The sequence below is a fragment of the Medicago sativa genome, chromosome 4 (genome assembly GCF_051527215.1).
Source record: "Medicago sativa cultivar Bolivia chromosome 4, Bolivia_mono, whole genome shotgun sequence".
NCBI lineage: Eukaryota > Viridiplantae > Streptophyta > Magnoliopsida > Fabales > Fabaceae > Medicago > Medicago sativa.
In genome coordinates, this window is record NC_140752.1 from 62,205,694 (window position 1) to 62,227,930 (window position 22,237).

Sequence of the window (22,237 nt, forward strand, 5' to 3'; positions counted from 1 at the left end):
ATCCAAATTGACCAGCTAAAAAAAAAGTTGTATTTCTCTTTTGAAAATGCAAGTTTTCTTTAACACAGATCTCACGTTTTATAAAATTCTTCAATGTCATACTAATTTGCAAGACAACATTTGCATGATAAATTGAAAACTTGAAAAGAAAAGAAAAAACATCAATCGACAACATTTGCCTAATTTTATAAATATAATGACTTGATTAACCAAAAACATTATGGATCAAAATCGCAAGAAATGCAAACTTGAGACCAAAATTGAGATTAAACTACAGATACTTTCCACCAACCAAAAAGGAAAGTGCTTAAAGAAAACATGGAAAAAGGCAACTTGGAAATAATTTTAACTATTTACATTACTTAAAAATCTGACATAAATATATGCTTACTTCATATGCTTACTTCAAAAAAATATATGCTTACTTCAACAAGCTCTCCTAACACATCACAGATTTTAAATAAATATATAATTAGAAATGAAAGATAATAGAACGCAAAAAAGTTGTAGCTTGAGAATCAAAAAAAGATGATTTTCACAAATGGACTTCAAGCTGCCATAAATAAAGGAAATCACAATTGGTCAAGCACGGGGAGCTGCCATTTGCATCTTCTTAACCCTGTTCCCTCCCTTCACCAAGCTGCACACATTCAAACACAAAAATAAGCCATGTTTCAAGAGCTCGTCCACTTTGCTGTTCAATATGTATTGTAAAAAAAGAGAAATAGTCACCATGTCACTTCAATAATAAAATGATCCTCATGAGATTGCTAGCTAAATTTTTTAAATCAGTGTGCTATCTAAACTAAAGATTCTTTTAATATTTATTCTTCTATATGTATAAATTTATCCAAATCAAGTAGTTTTATTTGGAAGTGCAGGAGTTTGGCTTAAAGTTAGACTTTCTGTATATCAGACATTACTTTTCTTGGCCCTTGTTTGCTTTTCTGGTTCTTAAAAACCTACTTAAGTATAATACAGGCACCACTTAACAAGGCACCCAATATTATTGTAGCGGTCGCCAGAACAAATAATAATGTCCATATTTGAAACCAATATACCTAGTATCATTCGGGGTGATCAATATCCACTGGGATCCTTGTGCCTCAGCAAAATCAATCAGAGTGTCCATGCTAATTTTTCTGCTTACTGGATCCTGCATGTCAAACCCAGTTACATAGTAGTCAATTAACAGATTTTAAACTTTGTACCAAAGTGTAAACTAGATGCTTAATTTCTACTAACTTTAGATATATCTAGAGATAAAATTCACCAAATGAGCAAACAAAACACACAATAGTTTATTTAGATTACACTGGTAAAATACTAATGGTAAATTATCTATCAGCAGTAAACAGCCATACCATAAAGACATCAAATTCATCCATTGCTCTAAATGGGGCCTCCGTCATTTCATGAAGGGCTAATGCAAAGCACAAAGTTGAAAAAGAGCGCTCCCCGCCTAATTAAATGCGCACACAACAAAATGTGACAAAGTATACAAATCGCATTAAATAAGTGTAGTGATCACTAGAGGTCTCTAATGGCTTATTAATTCACCCATGCTCGAAAGGTATAAGATTGTATAATTGTAGTTATAATTTTTATCACAATACAGATAGCGAAGTACCACAAAACTAGGACAAATGAAATTTCAAACATATCCAGAAAAATAAATTAAAACTCAAAAAAAAAAAAAAAAACCTACAAAAATAAATAGAATGATAGCATTTGTTTTTTTTATAATGACTCATGCTAACTATTAAAACATTAAGTTCTCTCTTTTCAATTCAGATTTGTATTTTTTTTTCCTAAATTAATTCTATGTGCTCTATTATAGCTGAGTTGTGCCTCGTAATCTTTAGAATTAGTTATATCCCTGTATTGTACAGTTGTTCCGCGTCTTATTCAAAAGCTACATAAGACCATATGATACAATTATTGTTTGCAATGTCCATCTGCTTTGAAACAAGAGGAGACAAAAGAACTGATAGTTTATTGTATGTATAAATAATGGCACCATATCCATCATTTTGCAACAAACGAACCTGAAAGTCCCCTTGTGTCTCGAACAGCTCTGTTTGATGTATCTTGGGGCATTTGTACCTATAAACAAAAGAAGCAAATTAAAATAAGTAAACGTTTTAGGTCAGATATCTGAAATGAAATGCAAGAGTCATTTCACCAATTAATTACCATAAAAAGGTAAATGAAAAGTAAAAAAGGAAACTGAAAATGGAGAACATGGAGCAAAAGAATACCAAATTTACCTCAATCGATAAGGTCGTTTCCTCATAATCAACTTTGATAAGTCCACTGACCCCCTTCCTCTTCAAAAGGCCATTAAATCTGATCATGAGGATATTTAAAGTAGTCCAGGTTTAGAGAAAAAAAAAAGGACAAATAAAATCGTAGCAACAAAAATATGTGAAAGGAATCATACTTCCAAGAAAGCTGATGCTTGAGATTAGTTGCATTTGTCTGAAATTTTCTCCTTCGAAACTCTAAAGCATTATGGCAAGCCTTCAATAAACAATAAAATCACCTCAAAATGTTGAATTTGTAATTGTGTCTAAATTTGACTGCTCGTCTCTATTTATTTTAATAGTAGCATATACAATAAATACAAAAAATCGCTAACTGAGATCCCAATCTATGATTATGATCCTAATAATAAATATATGAATTTGATTCTAACCCCCCTCAAGATAAAACTTACTAAGGTAGCTCAACTGGTTTGAGCTAATGGAAGAAGCTTGAGTCAAAAAATAAATAAATTCAGAACCATAAAAGTCTACATTCCTATTCTATCCTCATGAAGCAACCTCAAAATGGAAGAACAAGTGACTACCAATTACCTTACTACAATAACACATAAAAAAATAAAAAATAGGATCAGAACCTTTAGAGTGTGTTTGACTGTTTGTGAGTTGAATTTTGGAGGGTTTTAGAGGGAAAGGATATGGAGGGCCAAGTCTATATATGTGTGTGTGTGTGTGTGTGTGTGTGTATTTTATATTTCAAAAAAAAAAAAATATTGAAAGAACAACATGGTACGTAAGTATGTTATATCATGTTTTTCTTTTAATTTTTTTTAAATATCAAAATATAGACTAAAACTCTCCCCTCTAGAAACCAACTCGCAAACACACCCTTATGGGTGAGGCATTAATAATTAATAATTCCAAATGGGAACATAGTTCAAACAGAAATGTATTTCATTCTACTTGCTGAGAATATTAGGTTGCAAAACAATAGTGTTAGAACCAAATATCCAACAAGAATTAATATATTTTTCCTGAACCAACTGAGTGAAAAAACTTTAACTTTATATTAAGCACATGAATAGTTATATATCTAATACAGAGCTTCAAGCGGAAACAGAGCTTCAAGCGGAAGCCATTCAACTTCAGATTAAGGGTAGACAATGGACAAACCCATATAACGAACGTTCCCAAAAACTTATGCTTTTGGGAGAAGGGACAAAGAGTTTTACTACCGAACAATATCCATAAAAAGAGATTAATGATAAGATAACAAAACCAAAGAATACATACATTCAATTTCTGTCGAAGGGCTTTGTAAACTTGCTGCCTTTTTATAATCTTTCGTTCTTTTTTCGCATATAGCATCCTTAGATCATCAATTGATTCGGAATACCTACAGAGGGAAACCAAAAATAATGAAAAGCATGATTCAATGTGCGTGAGTATAGAGTGTGTGAGAGAGAGAGAAAGAGAAGCTTCTTCTAGCATGTTGCAACATGATAATGTGAATCAATAGTCTAATGTCGTGCCTTTTGCTCTCACGCCTAAGTGTATGATTTAGACTTTCTATTTCAGCACTGATTTGCTCTGGGGTTTTCCCATCACAACCTCCTAGCGAAGCAAGGTCATCCTGACAGCAAATTATGGAAGCCTTTTTAACATTATCCTGCAGTTTCAACAAGGTTAGTATCAGTAACTGTAGTTACTACTATATCTTTAATGATTTATAATGCCTAAGGAGTAATCCCATAACACATCAATTTTATTTAAAAGGAAAATCTGGAGTGCATAGAGACTTGATGAAGCTCTGCATAACAGATTTCTTGCACAGCCAAATTAATCAAACATAAGAGTAATAATAAGCAAGATGAACTGTCAATTGAGGACAAAACCCAGTTTTTTTTATGTGCAACAATGAGGACAAAACCCAGTTTTTTTTTATGTGCAACAATGAATTTGAATGCCCTGAGGGGATGAGATATACGAGTAAAATCCAATTGTAATGTAATAAGTCACACAAATTAGACCAAAAAACATAATTGTTGCCTAAGATTCGGGGTCTAAATATACTACCTCAGTCCCAAATTATATGTCATTCTAGCAAAATATGTTTGTCCCAAATTATATGTCATTTTACAATATCAATGAACTATTAATGCTTATTTTCCTATTATGCCCCTTACTATTTATTACTTGATCTTTTTCCAATTCTTTTATGTTTTCCATGGTCCATACCATTAATGAAGGATATTTTTGTAAAATAACTCATAATTTCTCTTTTTATACAACATTAATGTAGAAGTGGATGTAATTGATCTGATGGCCGTTAAGGAAGCAGAAGCCCTAATTCTGGCTAAGGAATTAAGGCCTCAAAAATAATGCAAGAAACCCTTAAAGTATATTGCCTCCTTTAATACGACACAAGCACACAGCACCATTATTTGAATAGTTTAAAGAATCACTAACTAAGTTTATGGTCGAGCTCATTAACCATTATTCACGTTATATCACAATGCAAAGAGGGACTCTCAACCAAAGTAATCAAAACCACACCGGTGAATTTGAACGGTCCAATTAAACTTTTTAACCACCTTACGTGAAACTGGCCAAAAACAAAATGTGCTAGTAAACGACATCGTTTTTTGGCATATAGGATAAACTTTTATTCGCTTTTATGTAAGTTGGTAGGTATATCGAACACTAAACAAAATTGAAATTTAGTGTGTACATTAACATTATTATGGGAGTACTTGTATAGCAGTATTGGCGGTTATTCAATATTTATGACATATTTGATTTGGTTTAATGTGTAATTATGCATGTTATTATGTTGACTTGTGATATTTTTAAGTGGGGCTTAATTTTTAATGGTTTCAAGTTATGAATATTATGTTATTTTTTGTTTATTATTTATTTATATATTATATTTGAAAAATAAAAAAATTTAATTAATTATCAGAGCCTTGAACTGCACCAGTTCAATGGTCGGCTGGTTTAGCGTTTGCCTACAACAAAAAAAGTGGCAATGATAATATAATCTACCAATTTAGATGACTAATATAAATCAAATTGCACCTCACGGCTTTTTGTAAGCTCCCGATAGTGTTCCTCTGCCTCCTTAATATCATGCAGGACCTTTGTTTTCATGAAATTTTCATAATGATCCTTCGCCTGTAATTTTTTAATAAAGTTATTATTTATGTAACAATAGAAACTATCAGACTGCACAAGAATAAAGGATACCTCCGTCACTGCATCTATTTGTCTTTCAATCTCTATAAGTTCAGTCTCAGATTTCTCAAGGGAAGCAAGTTCAGTGTTCGCAGATTCTACATTTTTAGGGTACACAAAATTATGCACTATGCAACATTTCTACAGTTAAATCAACATAACTGCATATGAACAAACTCAGAAATAACTAGTAATGCACCATACCACACAGTTTGTCAAATTTTACTTTCAGATCATCTGCTTTTCCCTCTGCTTCATGCCTCCTCTGCTCAAGGCGTTCTAACAACACCTGCTCTTCTTTCATTTTTTGCTTTATTTCCTAGCATTCAATTCGAATAATATATGGATTAAACTTTGGGTGAAAAACAGAACACACTGCATTAGGGAACAGTCTACCAACAACATCAACAAGCCTTATCCCACTAAGTGGGGTCCGCAGGGGACCAGTCTACCATGTTTCCGAAAGTATAAGGCAAGAATAAATCTCAGAGAAGCAAGACGCTTGCTTTAGACAAAATTGGCTAGAAGTGTATATATTTGTTTGATTATGATTTCACTAAATATTTACCTGCTTTATAACTTCGACTTTTTTCACAACGGTGTAATCCGTTTAAAACCCGTAGTACTTTATAAATTAACCAAGATTTTCACATGCTTCAACAATTAGAGCGAAATTCAAAAGCAACTGCACGAATTTACCATACAATTCATTTGCCCATACTGAACGATCCTATTATTTTAAACTCAATTTAACAAAATTGGTTATATGATAAATAAACAAAGGCTTTGATGCGAAGTTGTTTGGTTTTTTTCCTTTATGCTCCTCTACTTTTTCTTATTTCCTTCCACCAGACGTGTAGGGAAAAAGGCATAAGCCTGCTAAGAGTTGAATTCCATAAAACCAAGCCCCCGCACACCCTCAAACAAACAAGCAGAATACTATTAGAGTGAATGATTGTGCATTGAGCCTTCAGTTGTTAATAAAACTGCTTATAACAAGTAATATGTTGTTGGAGAATAGATGATAGAGAACATACTGAAATTTCTTCAACAATCTCATCAACCGAGGACAAAGGTGCCGAGCTACTTTCAGTCGCTTGTTGACGCATTTCATCCTCCAAATTTAGCTTCTTAGAAGCAAAATCTTTTCCAGCATGTAAACACAATCTCTAAAAGAAAAAAGAAAAACAAAATGTAACAGATGCACTACACATCAATAAATATGGGATATAAGAAAATGCAATAACTTCGTGATTCTCTTCTTCATGCATGAAACATATACTTTTATTTACTCCTCTTTAGAATATTTTTAATATCACTTACAAGGAAAATTTTGAGGTCATCCCAATATATGTTCTTTTTAAGCTTGTGGCAATCATGGTTTTTGGGTTTATGTAGAGATTACCACGAGGTTTATTGTTGAAGGCTTTCCTGTTTGTAGGTTTTCAGGCACCCAAGAGCTCCACAGAAGTTATTTATTTATAAATTTAACGAGGAAAACAGGAGAGAAGTAGATGGGATCATAAGTAGAATTAGACTTCTACAAATGTAAGGTAAAACTAATAGAGCAGACACCTAACTTCCCTTTCAAACTGTACTTTAGCTTCAGTTTTTGTTGTGCCAAGTCAGCACTAGTATGAAGGATTTATTTGTTTGTAATACTATATACCTGAATATTTTTTCCTACTGAATTATGTGCTGTAAATTTTTACCAATGCTCTTCGTTTTAGTTGATTTTCCCCCTAAATGTTAGTATATTATAATTAGATAGGTATAATAACATTTATATTTTATTAGTTGTCAAACAGATGCAATACGGAAACAATAATTAAGTTGACTAGTATGAATAATGAACAAGGGTATGGTTATTCAAGTTCCCGGTGAGTAAAACTGTGAGCATAAAGTAGCTATCCACATAGCTATATATTCAGGTAAGGAATTTTGTTTAAAACAAGGGTATGGGGATGATTCATATCTGTGCCATTGTAAAGCCAAAAAGGCCTTATTTTTTATTATTGTGATGGTAATTAGGTGCAATTCGCCACTTCTTTTCATGAAAACAAACTTCAAATATTAGTTGTATAGAACAGTTATGTTTCATCCTAACAGTTGTTAACAACTGATAATTCAACTTACATTAGATAGGCCAAGAGGGCACAAAAAATCATGCATGCAGTACAATATTGATAAAGTTCTTATAAAGTTTTTTGAAAAATGCAAATCACGTAACATACCAATGGTCTATAATCTAAACAAGAGTTTACCTTTATAGGATTCATCTTCTTGTACAGATCCTCAAGTTTGACCTCTGCCTTTCTTTTATCACTTTTATAGTCATTTGCTGTTTTTTGTTCATTTGACGCATCATTACTAAGTTTCTCAATGTCAGCTTCAACAGAACTACTTAGACGACCATATACTTGATTCCTCCTTGGAGGAAGAATTGTCTCTACCGAACCTCGAGAAAACCTAGAAACAACTTAGATTAGAAAACATAGTTCCTACATTATGATTGGAAAATGCATAAATGTATATCTAACAATTTTCCACGGTTTGAGGCTCTGTCCCATACAAAACTTTTGCAGTGAATCAACAAAAGCAGCAGGAAGTAGGATGCATGCTAATAATGCATTAAGCATTGAAAGAAAATGTTGCATACGCTCACAAACAGGTATTGCGCTTCAACATGATAAAATACAAGGATTAGCACTTATCCTAATAACTGTTTATTGCAACATTTACAATACTTCTAAGTTTTGTGTGTGGCCCACAACACAATTATGGGTATCACCCATCATGAGCTTGCTAGGAGTATAAGAGTATTTTCACTCAGTTTTTTATTTGCCTTACGCACCCTACTACACCTAACTACTGCCTTTCAAATTTTTGTGTTGTAACTAACTGAACTGCATTTGATTTTATTACAGCTTTCTGTTATGTTATGACAACTGTCACTGTCTGAAGGATATATATATATATAGCTAATAGCTGCCTCTTATAAACTTTGGTCTTTGTTTTTTCTTATTGTGTTTAATTTTTCTAAATTCTCTGAATTCCAATAATTATGCTATTATGTTTTTGCTTGTATCTGGCTTTCAAAGTTTCTTTAGATAGCCTATGCTGATTTGTTTTGATCCCGATTTTACGAGATCATGTTCACTTGCTTCTTCTAAATGCACCGTTGAGTCACAAATTGGGTAGTGATATACTGATGTGGTCAAAAATGTGTTCAAAAGCAGTAGACATCTCTCACGTTTCAAGTTGATTTTATGGAGTTGACTTAAGTTCAACCAAAATTCTAAGATGGGTCACGCGTCATTAGGTGTGTTGAGAGTCCCACTTCGTAGAAATTGGAACCCCGGCCTCTTTCCCACTTAGTAAAATAGCTATTTTGTCATCTATATATTTAGATGTTCAAATTAGCCATGTATTTCACTCAAAGGTGTGGCACAACATTATATCCATACTAATATTACATTTTACATTTACAAAACAAGCACACGCAAGACACCTGAAACGCAAAGTCAACTAGCATTGACTTACATTTTATATCCCTCCACAGTAAAGACCTCCTTCAGATTTGGGATCCTGTTCTCAAAGGCAACCACTTTCCCAATACCATAGTCGTTAACAAGCACTTGTCTCTCAACACTTCCCTACACGGACAAATACATTAGAAATGTTAACAAAAGACTAGAAACTTACAAATATTCCTATTTTAATGTTTTACCAAATTTTTGCTTCTTCTACAGCAGAGACATAAATATCATCACTAGATTAAAGTAGAAAAACCCAAAGTGAAATGAGGATTTTAATAAAAGAAAAGCATCAATAGAAAGAGATAATCACAAAGAATTAGGACCATAAGAGATCCTCTTTGCAAATTAAAATAAAAAATTGGAGAAAGAAAACGAAATCCAAAGAAAGCTACCGAAGTTCTAAAAGATTTCCCTAAACCAAACCCATGGTACAAATGCCATGGGCAGCACATAAAATACATGCCAAAAGCTTAATGTTATGTCAAAGCCCAAAGGAGCTTTTCATTCAAAGAAATATCATTAAAGATGTGAGACATTCCACTCACATACAAAACAAAGAAAGGAAAAGTAATTGCCATAAAAATTTGTCTTCTTTTTCTTCTCCCAAATCTTGTAAAGCTAGTCAGTAGACATGGAACCAAGGACATCGGGAAAATTCAATACAACCATAAATGTCAAAGAAAAAAATTCAAAAAAGCAACAACTGTAGAACGGTTTAAGAAGTAAGAACAAATGGGGCGGAGTTTAAATTAATTTTTTTTATTTTAAAATAATGGGTTAAATATGTTTTTAGTCCCTATAAAATTACAAGCTTTCAAGTTTAGTCCCTAAAATTTTTTATTCACTTTTAGTCCCTATTTGCATTTTATAGGGACTATTTTGGAGAACTAAAAGTATCCATTTTTTGTAAAAAGTTTTCAAAATAGGGACTATTTTTACAAACTGCAATATTTTGGAGGACCAAAATTACCATTAAAATTTCATAGGGACTAAACTTAAAAACTCATGATTTTGTAGGGACTAAAAACATATTTAACCCTAAAATAATTTATATTAACAGAGATTGATGAAGAACTACAAAATAAAATAACTTCATGTTATGATAGGAGTGTTAACTAAAAGAGATTTACTGGAAAACCAAAAGAAGATATGCTACTAGCCCCAAAGCAGCATATGGTAAATAGTGTAAAAAGAACAAGTGATCTCAAAAGCCCGTGTATATATTTCAATAAAGCAATAAAAAAACCTTGAACAAGGATATTAACTGCAGCATAAGCAATAATGACAGTCACCTGATCCACTAAGACATTAAGCACGGTGTCATTCTCGCATTGTAAGATGGAAAGAATTGATGGATGGTTTGTATTAGGACGCATGCGCTCTGGTATCATCAACCTAAGCAGAGGGAAAATAATTTGATCACGATTAGACACAAGATCTTAAAATAGATAAAAGACATCACAAAAGAGAAGGTTACAGGCAGACAGTTATGGACCTAAAAATATACCTTGGGGTTGAAAAATCATAAATAATAATTTTAAGTTGGCCATAGTCTGCTTCCTTTGCACATTGTTTCAGAAGACGGAAGTCCTTGTGATCAGTCACTATAAAAGAATTGAACAATCTCCCAATGGCATATTCAACAGCAACCGCCCACTTATTACCATTATGCAACTTCTGTTAAACCATAAAAAGCAATCCCAAGTATTAATAAACTCACAAAAAAATTAATTAACATCTAATCACCCATTTATTAAATCTAGCAACTTTGCTTCCAAAAATAAATCTAGCAACTTCTATGCAATTAAATCATAAAAAAAATACCAAATAATAGTAGTAACTCAGTATGGACTTTAATTGAGTAACCAGCTTGGAAAGTTTAAAAACCTAATGAAGCTAGAAATTGAACTTGGAAATGGCAATAGACCAATACATAAATTAGGGGCAGAAAGTGTTAAGCATGGAGCAGTCCACACTTTTATACAGTTTAATAAACGTGGTCCGTGAAGAGAGTTTAACAAAAACAATTTTCAGAATAAAGCCCTCAATATATGATCATCTAACAAATAAACCCCTTAGAAATAGTCATGTATGTTAAATAAAAAAGAAGAATGACAAACCGTCTTAATTCCAATATAATTCACTAGACAAAACTGCCCACCGATGAAATTAAGATTATAAAAATATATCAGCATATTCATCCATGAACAGATACTCCATTAGATTTAACTCCTCAAATATAAGAATGACTGATAAAAAGATACGAATAGAAAGCAATGTGTAAAATATAACATTAAGGCATCAAAGACTATACCAGATGGGCCCCAATTGGACCAATGGGAGGCATCCTAAACCTTTGATGACATCTCTCAATTATACGCAACAGACTCAGCACTTTATTTCCTCCAAAAGCAGTGATCTGCTTCCCGTGTAAGATTAGCAAAATCATTCGTGGAACAAAGCAAACTGAATAACATAAAAACGAAAAATTGCATACCTTGTTGCTTTGTTGTCGTTGAAGATCACGAACATTATGCATGATACCATTATATTTACTTTCATGATCTTGGATCTAGCAAAAGCAATGAAAAAATATTCCCTTAAAATTCATATTTACTACTAGATAGGGGTGCAGCTTACAAAAGACATACTCTTATATGAACAATGCTTGAAAAAACATAACAATTCTCAAGACTTCATCGAAGTAACCAAACCATAAATCAATATTTTCTTAATCAAAGAGAGAAAGGGATTGTGAACAACTAATATAGCTTTAAAACCAATGACACAACAACAAATGCCAATTAGAAAGTGTTGTCACACCTTAGCAGCAATGCTGCTTATTTCTTCCTTTTGCCTATCAATGTTGGTCATTAATGTATCCTCTTCTTTTTTCAATCTAGAACAAAAAAGTGATATTAGGAAGTGGAAGTTCTTAAAATCCAGGTAAAACACTGATATAAAAAGCCACATAAACAAAATCAAAACCTTTTCCATTCAAACTCAGCCGCATCAACCTCCTCTCGAAGCCCCTTCAGTTTTTCCTCCATGTCAGATTCTTCGGCCTGCGTTGTTGTGAAAATAGTGAGCATAAAAGCTTTTGCATAAAAAATTAACGGAACTGTCATCATATATTATCCATTTGAATTTGATGATCAAGCAAATCAAAAGTCATAACCAGACTACACCAAGGAGAAGTAATCATTTTACGTCATGGCTATGAAAACAAAGAAAATTGAGGGAAATAGTACAACAAATGGGTTGTTTAATTGAAAATGGTATATATAATATATTACTAAATTGTAATATAAGCTACCCCATCGCAATTTTTCAATATTGTCTGAACCAAAAATACAGCCTAGTTTTTCATTGATCTTAACTAATTTGCGACAGACCACTTTCCACAAGCATACTGATGATCATTATATGAACCACATGGATTATTAAATCTTAGGGGTGTGGTTCTTTTCTTTTTTGGTCAAGTAAACGTGTGGTTTTTATTACAAGGAAAAGAGAAAAAAATTTAAATAGATTTTTTTTAAAAAAACAGATTTGAAGACAACCTCCAACAATCCACAACATATTTTTTCTTAATTTCCTTTTTCACTCAGCCTTAAATTTTAATCTCATGCCAATGATGCCATTAGACACAAATATTTGTGATTTTGTGTGGCCTGAAAATCTGGCTTCTATATTTAGAGGGAGCATTCAAGGAATTTATTACAGATAGTGATTAGTGAAGCAATTAAAGAAAACTGAAAAGGCGTGCTGCTGTGCTGTAATTCTTAACGATAAGTCAAAGAGGATGATATATAACTATGATAGGAACCCAAAATCAAATAAGGATACTTTAATGGAAATAAAAGAAAACAAAACAATGGATAAATAATAATATTTTATTGATTGATACTGGAATAGAACGAAAGTAGTAGTAGAGGGTTTCTCTAACTACTCCCAAAGCAAAGAGCAAAGCTCTGACACAACTCAGAGAGGAATCCTACTCTGGCCCTACACAGAAAACCTAATCTGTCAAACTCCAAAACTCATAAGAACTCCCCTTTATATACAAATAAAGAGAACATTCCAGTATATAACCCTAATAGACCTCTTATTATTTAATCCTAATGGGCCACTTATTAATAATCTACTTAAACCTAATTAACTGCTTACTAATTACTTAAAGCACCTCACTAGTAAACTTAGTCGCTAGTCTTCTTAGCCTTCCTTTCATAAACACTTCATATTTGGGGTTTGCCCATAATACCCTTATCATTAGTTGCCTTCTCATGTGGAATCCTACCAATATATTACAAAGTGAAAACGAATTAATGCTCCAATTTCCAGTTAGCTTAGATTCATTCTATAGAAATTAGAACAGGTTCGGCATATCTTAGGAAGTAGTTCTGGCTTAATTGCTTTCCTTGTAAACAGCATTCGTTATCATTGTAATTTCAATGTGCATAAATTAAGCAAGTATAAATGCTGAGCAACTAAAGCACATTCAGAAAAACTCTTTCGATTTTTCACATATATATCTTTAATTTAGGGAATTAATTATTTGAGTTGCATTTAAATTGGGAAAATTTATCTCTATAAAATTGAATTCTGAGAGGGCTTTTCACAAGCAACTCAAGTGGCTGGATGTTAAGAAATCCTCAAACAAGACAAAAGAAAAGGAAAGAGAACATAAAACAAAGAAAATTGTAAAACTGAGCAACATCACCATACAGAAAATATACTGGCAGAGACAAGGAGAAAGGAAAAAGAACCATTATCTAAATGTGTCCATAATAGGGACTTGTCGAACCTGGGTATTTTTCACATGCTGCTCATGAATACCCTGCATTTGTAGTTCAAGCTTTTCGAGTTGTTGCACCATCTTCTGCACATTACTAGCTTTGCATTTGCAGTCTCGCTGAAGTTCAAATGCTTCTTTTTTTGCCTTCATTTTTTTACAGGTGGGGGAAGCATTAGCAACCAAAACAACAAATATTTGTAATGAAAATCAAAAGCATAATAACAAAAATGATTAAATATGTCTTTAGTTCCTATGGGGGGTAGGACACCTCCAACATACCGATGACAAAGAGTGGCTTAAACTTTCCTTCATTTGCTTAACTTGTGATGTCATCATACTTTTAATTTCAGCTTTCTTCCTAGAGTTGCTTTCGCTTAATTTTTCAAGCTGATGCTGCAATGAAATAAGAGTCCAATTTTTAACTCTACAGAATATACTATAAGCAGAAAAGAAAGAGTAAAGATGTCAATGACAGATAAAGATGTTAGATTCTGCATATAATAGGCGATCTATTGCAGAAATGAATAAATAAAGCATCTTCAAGCCAAGCTCATGTAATAACAATGTAAGCAGAAAGCTCTACAACACTGACCATTGTTGTTCAGTAACAGAATAATGTTCTATATCAATAGAAAGACCAAGAGCAATGCAGATTGGATGTGAACCTCCTCCATCCACAAACCGTGTGATAATAATATGTATCATACAGACAAACAATTAGACTATTAAAGTTGACATTACTTCGAGTTAAAACACCAGCCAGTTTCTCAAAACCCCAGATCTAGTTATTTTAACAAAATGTTTTCTGTTTTCTTTTCCTATTTTTACTTTTAATTAAAAATAATCGTGTTTTCAATTTCTTTTCTGTTTTTAAATTTTTACAAGAAAGACTGAAACAAAAAAGGCTAAATTACACCGGAGGTCTTTAAGTTATTTAATTATAACATGCTGGTCCTTTAAGTTTTTTTCGTACCACTTGTTGTTTAATTGTAACAAGTTAGTCCTTTAAGTATTTTTTGTAACACTTAGGTCCTTTGAGTTATTTAATTGTAACTTTTAGGTCCCAAATAACTTACATTTTTAAGATCTGAAATCCCCCAAATTGTTACGGTTAAATAACTTAAATGACCTAATTGGTACGGAAAAAACTTTAAGGATCAATTTGTTACAATTAAATAACTTAAAAGACCTCTGGTGTAATTTAGCCAACAAAAAAGGATGGTGAGAGTTTTGTGATTAAAAGTTCTTGACAGTTTTGTAATTAAAAGTATGAATAGAAAACGAAAACAGGAAATGTTTTCTCAGAAGTAAACGGGACCTTGTTTCACTAAAAAAATTATCATGAAATACGACAGAAACATGCTCAAGGAAATAAAAACATATTGCCCAAAGATAGATCATAATGGCTTGGATCGTTGCTAAAAATGCTAATGCAAGCAAATATGTCATTATGAAGGTGGATCTTTCATGAAGAACTAATACTTCAGGCATCATCATAACAAGTTTGACCAAAATTGCACGTCAATATTATTAACTAATAATTATTACAGCAAGGAAAGTGCAATGGTGTTATTAACTACTTTTCAAGAAAAGAAATAAATTTTACAAGAGAACGGATAATAATGTTTCATCACAAAGAAAAGCAAAATAACAAAATCCTTTTAAATGACCATAAGTAGAGCACCATAGGAAAGTCATGTAAACAAAGTTCTATTGGGTTAAGACTTGTGCTCTTAAGTTAAGAGCACATTAAGGAACTTGATATCCTCCAAGTTCAGAGAACTTCCCACTGTGTTGACAAATGAAAACTTCGCTATGAGAAAATAATGTAGGCATACATACCAGTTGTTTATCAATCCTAGCTTGGCATACAGGAACCCGACTCTTCAGCTTTTCAATCCTTACCCTTTGATCCTCAAGTTTCTTCTCCACATCATAAACCCATGACCATGCAAGTTTCTTTTTTAACTGCTGAACCTGTACAGCAATTCGTTCAACATGTTCCATCATTTTAATTTTGGCATCCAGCTCATTGAGTTCTTTCTCTATAGGTCTTATTGCAGCCTCTAAATCTTCAACTATTACACGTGCATTAGTTATTTCAGCCGAAATGCTTTCAAGAAGTTCATTGACTTGCTGAAGAAGTGTGGCCTTGTAAAAGAACTGTTTAATTAAGTGTTAGCAGTGTTAGAGTATATAGAAACTAAGGCTTATACTGTAACTAGTAATAAGATAGTTTAAGTATTAGTGCTTAGCCTCTTAGAGTGTGACATGTGTCACCACTTATATGCATCCTAGAATGCATCTATAAATACATTGTAACCCCCTCTTTATCATTCAATACAGAATAACAACTTTCTCTCTCTTTCTCTCTTACTCTCTCCTTTCTCTCTCCTCTAACTGAATTCTGTTACAAGCTTCACCATTGTTCAACAATGGCGGTTGCTATCTTCTTACATGGTATCAGAGCTTGTCGAATTCAAGGGCCACCTACCTACACACGCACCAAGCCCAAAGAGTGCTGGGCGTGAGGGGGGTGTATTGGGAAAAACCCAAGTCCCACATCAGATAGATAAGACTCTTGATAAGAGTTTATATAGAGGAGGCAATCCTCACCTTACAAGCCGGTTTTGTAAGGTTGAGTTAGGCCCCAAATTTCAACATGGTATTGCTATCTTCTAACAAGCAGAGCTTCTGAAAAAGCTTTTTCAAAAACAGAATACATAAACATGAAGAGATCACCTTAAATTTATCTTTGTTATTCCCAGAATGCAAAAATTCTCTGCTTTTATCTTGACTCATAATCACACACGGGTTCTCCACATCAATCTGCAGAACAAAAAGATTAAACAAGAGGTGCAATACAAAAAAAAAAAACACTGGAAAAGAAATAAAAAGCATTTCCAAATATTTTGGTTATTAGGTGAACAAAGTGATAGAAAACCTTGCATGTTAATTATACATACACAACAGGGGCCTTCCCAACTTCTCGGCAGAATTATTAATCATTAACTAGTCACATGTTCAATAGTTCTTCTAGTAAAGAAGGGATGGAAACCTAGCATGCCAGTACTATAATAATTTTTACTATACTCAGAAGTTACCAAGAAGCCAAGTAGAGCAACAATTTCCAAATTGCAAAAGCAATGATGTAGGATAGAGAAAACCTACGTTGAAATGTTCGACGATTTCTTGTAGATTTGCTTTTCGACTGAAAACTTTCTTCCCTGTCATCAAACACATATATAGAATATAAAAGTGTGTAAAACACCTTGGCAATCATTTGTAGAGAGTATTCTGAGGGTTGTTAAATGACTCTAATACTTAATTTAGAAACACAACTGTATTAAACATATCAATATCGACTTCTCTGTAAAAAAAACAAAAACAACAATATAGACGTCTTTTTCCAAAGGGGGAGCCTTGGCGCAATGGTAAAGTTGTTGTCACGTGACCGAAAGGTCATAGGTTCAAGTCCTAGAAACAGCCTCTTGTGAAAAAAATAGGGTAAGGCTGCGTACAATACACCAAAATAGTGGATCCCCTTCCCGGACCCTGCGTATGCAGGAGCTTTAGTGCACCGAGCTGCCCTTTTTTGTTATAGACGTCTTTTTACAATCAATATAGACTTCATGAATTAGTGATAAGCCCAAAAAGTTGAAATTCATGATTAATAAAGAATAATATATTTTATGAAAAAACGGTCAGACAAAAAAAAAATAAACATTGCATATGAACTAGAAAGATAAATCATTTCAATTTCATTAATTCAAATCACAGCAGATTAAACTAAGGGAAAATTATATTAACCTCCCTTAAGTTTTGATTAAATATCACAAACCTCCCCTCTAGTTTTTAAATGATCATTGACCTCCCTTATGTTTTCAGTAATTGTCACACACCTCCCATAAACACTAACGCCGTTTATGACTCTCTTAACAGTAGAACTAATTTGCATACATCCCAAAAATATTATGAGGCTACTGTCTTTCTCTATGGTTTTCATACTGAATCTTCCATCCCAAATAATGGTTACTTGTTTTCTCATTAATTCCACCTTATGTCCATCTTCGTGAGTCGTGATCATATATTTGTGTCTAAGGGATGACTAAATTAGAAGATCCAGTTCCAATTTTTTTTATGAGATCTGTTGTATTGAATAGAGAAAAATGTTGAAATAAGAAACACCAGAAATTGTGACACTTATTATAGAGAGGAGTATAACTGTCACTTGCTCAAGCAGGTTGTTTTATAAAATTGCCACTTTTTTATTACATATAAGCAGTACTTAATGGAATATTTCATCATCTTGTCAAGCCGATCTATAATCTTTTAATAACTATGGATTCATCGGAGTTAAGTACAAGAGAAAGGATTCTGAAGACAACAGATCCACGAACCCTTAACAACTTAACAGATGAGCTCCAACGAACAAATGGAGGCACAAAACACAGTATCTATATATATTATATGTGACCAAGAGGAAGACGAGGGAGAATAAGATAAATGACATGTTCAGTTTCCTTTCACTAACAACAGTTTGACGGTGTTAACATGAAGGGAGGTGACTGGATTTTGAAAACTAGAGGGGGTGTTTGTGATGTTTAGGTAAAACTTAAGGGAGGTGGGTGTAATTTGCCCTTAAAATAATTAACTTAAAGGGAATACATGAGTACAAGGAAATTCGCCAATAAAGTTAAATTCAACGTGTTTCACTGCAATTACAAGAAATATCTATTTTTGAACCCCTTTAAACCTATTCAGCTTGACATCCACTCACTATAAACTACTGATTCACAGTTGAAGTCTTTTTATTTGCACAATGAAATCTCAGACTTTTGTCATTTACTCGGTGTTGTTAACTTGATATTCACTCGCTATAACTTGAGCCACCTACCTTGCACTAGTTCAACTAAAAGAATAAAGATAGCAAGTATCAAACTCTAGGCCATTTGATTATAAAGAATCTGATAAGATGCCATGAACTAACTGTCCTAAACGCCAAATGTAGAGAAATAATATTTTAACTTTCCCGTTGTTTCTTTGTCAAAAGAAAAACTTCGCCATTGTTTCAATAAGACAATAAGGCCAACCAATGACATATATCTCGTGAAACTTAATATGTTGTCATAAAATTAATATGTTGTCATAAAAAACATAAATATGAACAGCTTAATACTGAAAATAATTACAAACACAAGAAAACGCACCTTGTTGATCTTTCAATGTAATAGAGCTTGAGGATTCGGATATCCTACGTTCTACAATGATAACATCACCATATATTTCAGGCTTGAAAGCATCCTCTCCCTCATTTTGAATTTCAACATGGATGACAGCATTACTGTAGAAAGACAATAGAATAAAGAACTGAGTAAAAACGTTATGTTTGTCATTTAGACTACAAATTCTACCGGAAATTGTATATTAGCTTCTTTCTTACAATTTAAAAAGAATGGTAGTTAGTAGTAACCAGTCTTGGCAAAGGACGTGACAAGAAAACAAGGTGTCTTGATTCACCCATAATATAAATAACTTTGAAATTTTATCGTTTTACCAAGGAGAAATCAAACAACTTTTAGAACTCGAAAGCTACCTCTAAGGTCAAACTATTCATTTGAAACCCGCCATGATGGATGAAGAAACCCCACCAGTCAAATAAAGAGAGAGAGAGGGAGAGGGAGGGGGGGGGGGAGAGAGAGAGAGAGAGAGAGAGAGAGAGAGAGAGAGAGCAAATGGCATTTACCTAGAACCAGTTTTAATGAAATCCTTCAAAGTAGATGCTCTTTGCGTGCCTTTAGCTCGACAACCAAATGCAACACACAACGCAGTAAGTATTGCACTTTTACCACCTATAAATGACGGAGACAAACAAAAATATGGAATCATTAGAAAACAATTATTACGAAAAATAGTTTGTCCTAAACACTGATCTGAATGAAATTTAAAAGATCATAGCTCCCAACAAGTCAACACAGGTCCATTGTAAAACACTTATTCCAAAGGTTGCTTGCTTAAGTGGGTCCCTCTGTGGAAAATTGTTTTAATCAGCATACTTTGTATCCAACGTTTAAGAATTCCAACAAATTTCACCTTGGGTTGCTTAAGCAGGCTCTACTGCCGATTCAACTTTCACAAAATTACTTTTAAATCCTAACTAATGCTAAGAACGGGTTAGCTCTATAAGAACCCAATCTCCACCCTGTGTAAAGCATTCCAATTATGAACCTAGTAAAAACCTTAGGTACATTTCGATGGAGGATTTTTTAGGAGAGGGGAGGGATTATTTTTCTTTTCTAAATTAAGAAAGCTATAAATTGCTTTTAAAAATGAATTTAGTATGATTGAATTGTTATAGGATCATCTATCACGTTGTGCTTTCTGTTTTTTAAAAACTCAAATAAATAAATACCAAAATCTATATATACTCTCCCGTAGAAATCATTCCATCCAAACATAATACCCTTAAGAAAAACTCTATGATATAGGTACAAATAAGTACAAATATCAATATGAGATCAGTACAAACATGGATCAAAATATCATAATTTCAAAAACAACAAACCCCTATTTCGATGAACAGCCTAATTAGCGGCTTAAAGCATAGGCACTTATCATGATAATCGTTATGTATAAGGCTAGACTGTTTCATATAAGCTATAAGTTGTTTTAGAGCTTATGGAAAAAAGTTGAAAACAACTTATGAACATGTCATAACTCATAAGCTATTTTCATAAGTTGACTCAAACAGTGTCACAGGTACTTATGTCAGTAGATATCCTCGAATAAGTCAATACAAACAAACCCTAAGTCATAAAAAACAATTGAAAACTGAAAAATAAACAAATAAAGTGATAATGCGAATGAGATTAACGAGGGAAAAGAGATTATACTTCCATTTTGGCCAGTGATGAGATTAACGTTGCTTCCGAATTGAGTTTCGTGATTTGAATGGCACATAAAATTCTCTAATCGAAGTTTTTTGATGATTCCTGCTTCAAGAGATGGCGAAACCCTAGAAGAACTAGACTCGTATGTGCTTCTCGCACGCTTCATTCTGGAATGTTCCTTTCGGAGTGAACTCGATGAAAAAGCGGTGAGGTTAAAACGATGCGTTTTGCGAAGGTGCTAAAATAAATACTGCAGCGAGTAAGGAAGGAAAAGTGGAAAAAATGGAATCGTATGGGAGAAGAGGAAGTAGGGTTTGCGCGCCAAATACATAGATACCCGAGTTTAGTTTTTTGTTGGGGGGTTAAAAGGTGTTTTCCATGAATAAATATTTTTGTTGGGAGATTAATAGGTGTTTTCCATGAATAAATGTGTTCGGGTTGAACCTGTGTTCTCTTTGGTCACTGTTATAATTTTTTTTTTGAAGGGTACTGTTATAATTTATAAAAGTGGACTTTTAAGTTCATTCAATAAATAATATAAGTGGTCTATATATAGACTACATACATTATTTATTGAATAAATTTAAAAAATAAATTTTTGCTTATAATAGTAACCGAATGGAATATATTTTTATCGACTAAGATGAGATTGGACTTCCTATATTTTGTTGGTTAAAATGTGTTTAGTTAGGTACACAAGTCTTCTTTTTTACAAAAGTTAGGTATGTACTCCCTCCAGTCATTATTATAAGCAAAAGTCCACGTTTTAGATATATTGAATAATTAATGTATATATTAATTATTCAATATATCTAAAACGTGGACTTTTGCTTATAATAATGACCGGAGGGAGTAAGTCATAACTCACTGAGCTACTAACATATAAAAATAAAATAATATGATTATTCTTGCAAAAATGATATTATTATGTATTAAAAAAATAGGTGTAGAGTTATTACGAGTGTTTAGCCCTAAATAAATAAATAAATTTGAGGAATAAATAAAAATTATTAAGAGTGTTACTGTCGCAACTTGCTTAAATTAAGGAGAAATGATATTTGAACAACCACTTTTAAACAAGGCTAAATTACCTTTTTGGTCCTCTAACTATTTAATTGGTATCGGATTGGTCCTCTAACTAAAAATTGATTTATTTTGGTCCTCTAACTTTGTCACCGTTACTGCTTTTCGTCCTTTTCCGATAGTTTTATTAAAAAACGTTAGATCACCCCCTTCTTCACAAAAATCCAGCAAAACTCAAATCAAAAACACAAAAATCACCCCCTTCTTCACTATTCATCTTCTTTATTCCTCATCTTATTCTTCTTCTCCAATCTCTATTTCTTTTCTCTTCCCACAACCCATATCTCAAAATTATGTTATATAACACACAAAGCTTTAAATTTTTGGGTTTTTTATTCTGTTCTTTTTCTTCTTCATAACCTTCTCTCTTTCTCCCATCCCTCTATTCTCCCTTTTCTCTTTTTTTTTCTCTCTCTCTTTGCTCTCGTT

The 22,237-nt window shown here is 32.9% G+C and overlaps 1 protein-coding gene across 1 annotated transcript; it reads right to left on the reverse strand.

Moving 5' to 3' along the window:
• Positions 1-333: 333 nt before the first annotated feature.
• Positions 334-21,105, reverse strand: LOC146930497 (structural maintenance of chromosomes protein 6A-like). The gene is made up of 28 exons (XM_085702021.1): positions 20,729-21,105; positions 19,582-19,687; positions 19,046-19,179; positions 17,007-17,062; positions 16,578-16,664; positions 15,678-15,998; positions 14,115-14,228; positions 13,845-13,979; positions 12,026-12,102; positions 11,861-11,936; positions 11,535-11,609; positions 11,352-11,456; positions 10,545-10,714; positions 10,330-10,432; positions 9,042-9,154; positions 7,763-7,967; positions 6,536-6,667; positions 5,703-5,817; positions 5,511-5,596; positions 5,343-5,438; positions 3,797-3,933; positions 3,558-3,660; positions 2,444-2,523; positions 2,271-2,349; positions 2,049-2,106; positions 1,365-1,462; positions 1,062-1,156; positions 334-640 (listed from the first exon to the last, which is right to left on the reverse strand). The coding sequence occupies exons 1-28, from the start codon at positions 20,889-20,891 to the stop codon at positions 583-585; spliced, it is 3,177 nt and encodes a 1,058-aa protein (XP_085558147.1). The 5' UTR covers positions 20,892-21,105; the 3' UTR covers positions 334-582.
• Between the last annotated feature and the right edge of the window lie 1,132 nt (positions 21,106-22,237).

Bases quoted from the DNA above. Each gene is read 5' to 3' on its own strand.
- LOC146930497 (XM_085702021.1), bottom strand. From the start codon at position 20,891: ATGAAGCGTGCGAGAAGCACATACGAGTCTAGTTCTTCTAGGGTTTCG. The intron at 2,524-3,557 runs GTATGTATTCTT...TGTTTATTGAAG, and splicing joins CCCTTCGACAGAAATTGAAT to GCTTGCCATAATGCTTTAGA. The intron at 2,350-2,443 runs GTATGATTCCTT...CCTCATGATCAG, and splicing joins AAGCATCAGCTTTCTTGGAA to ATTTAATGGCCTTTTGAAGA.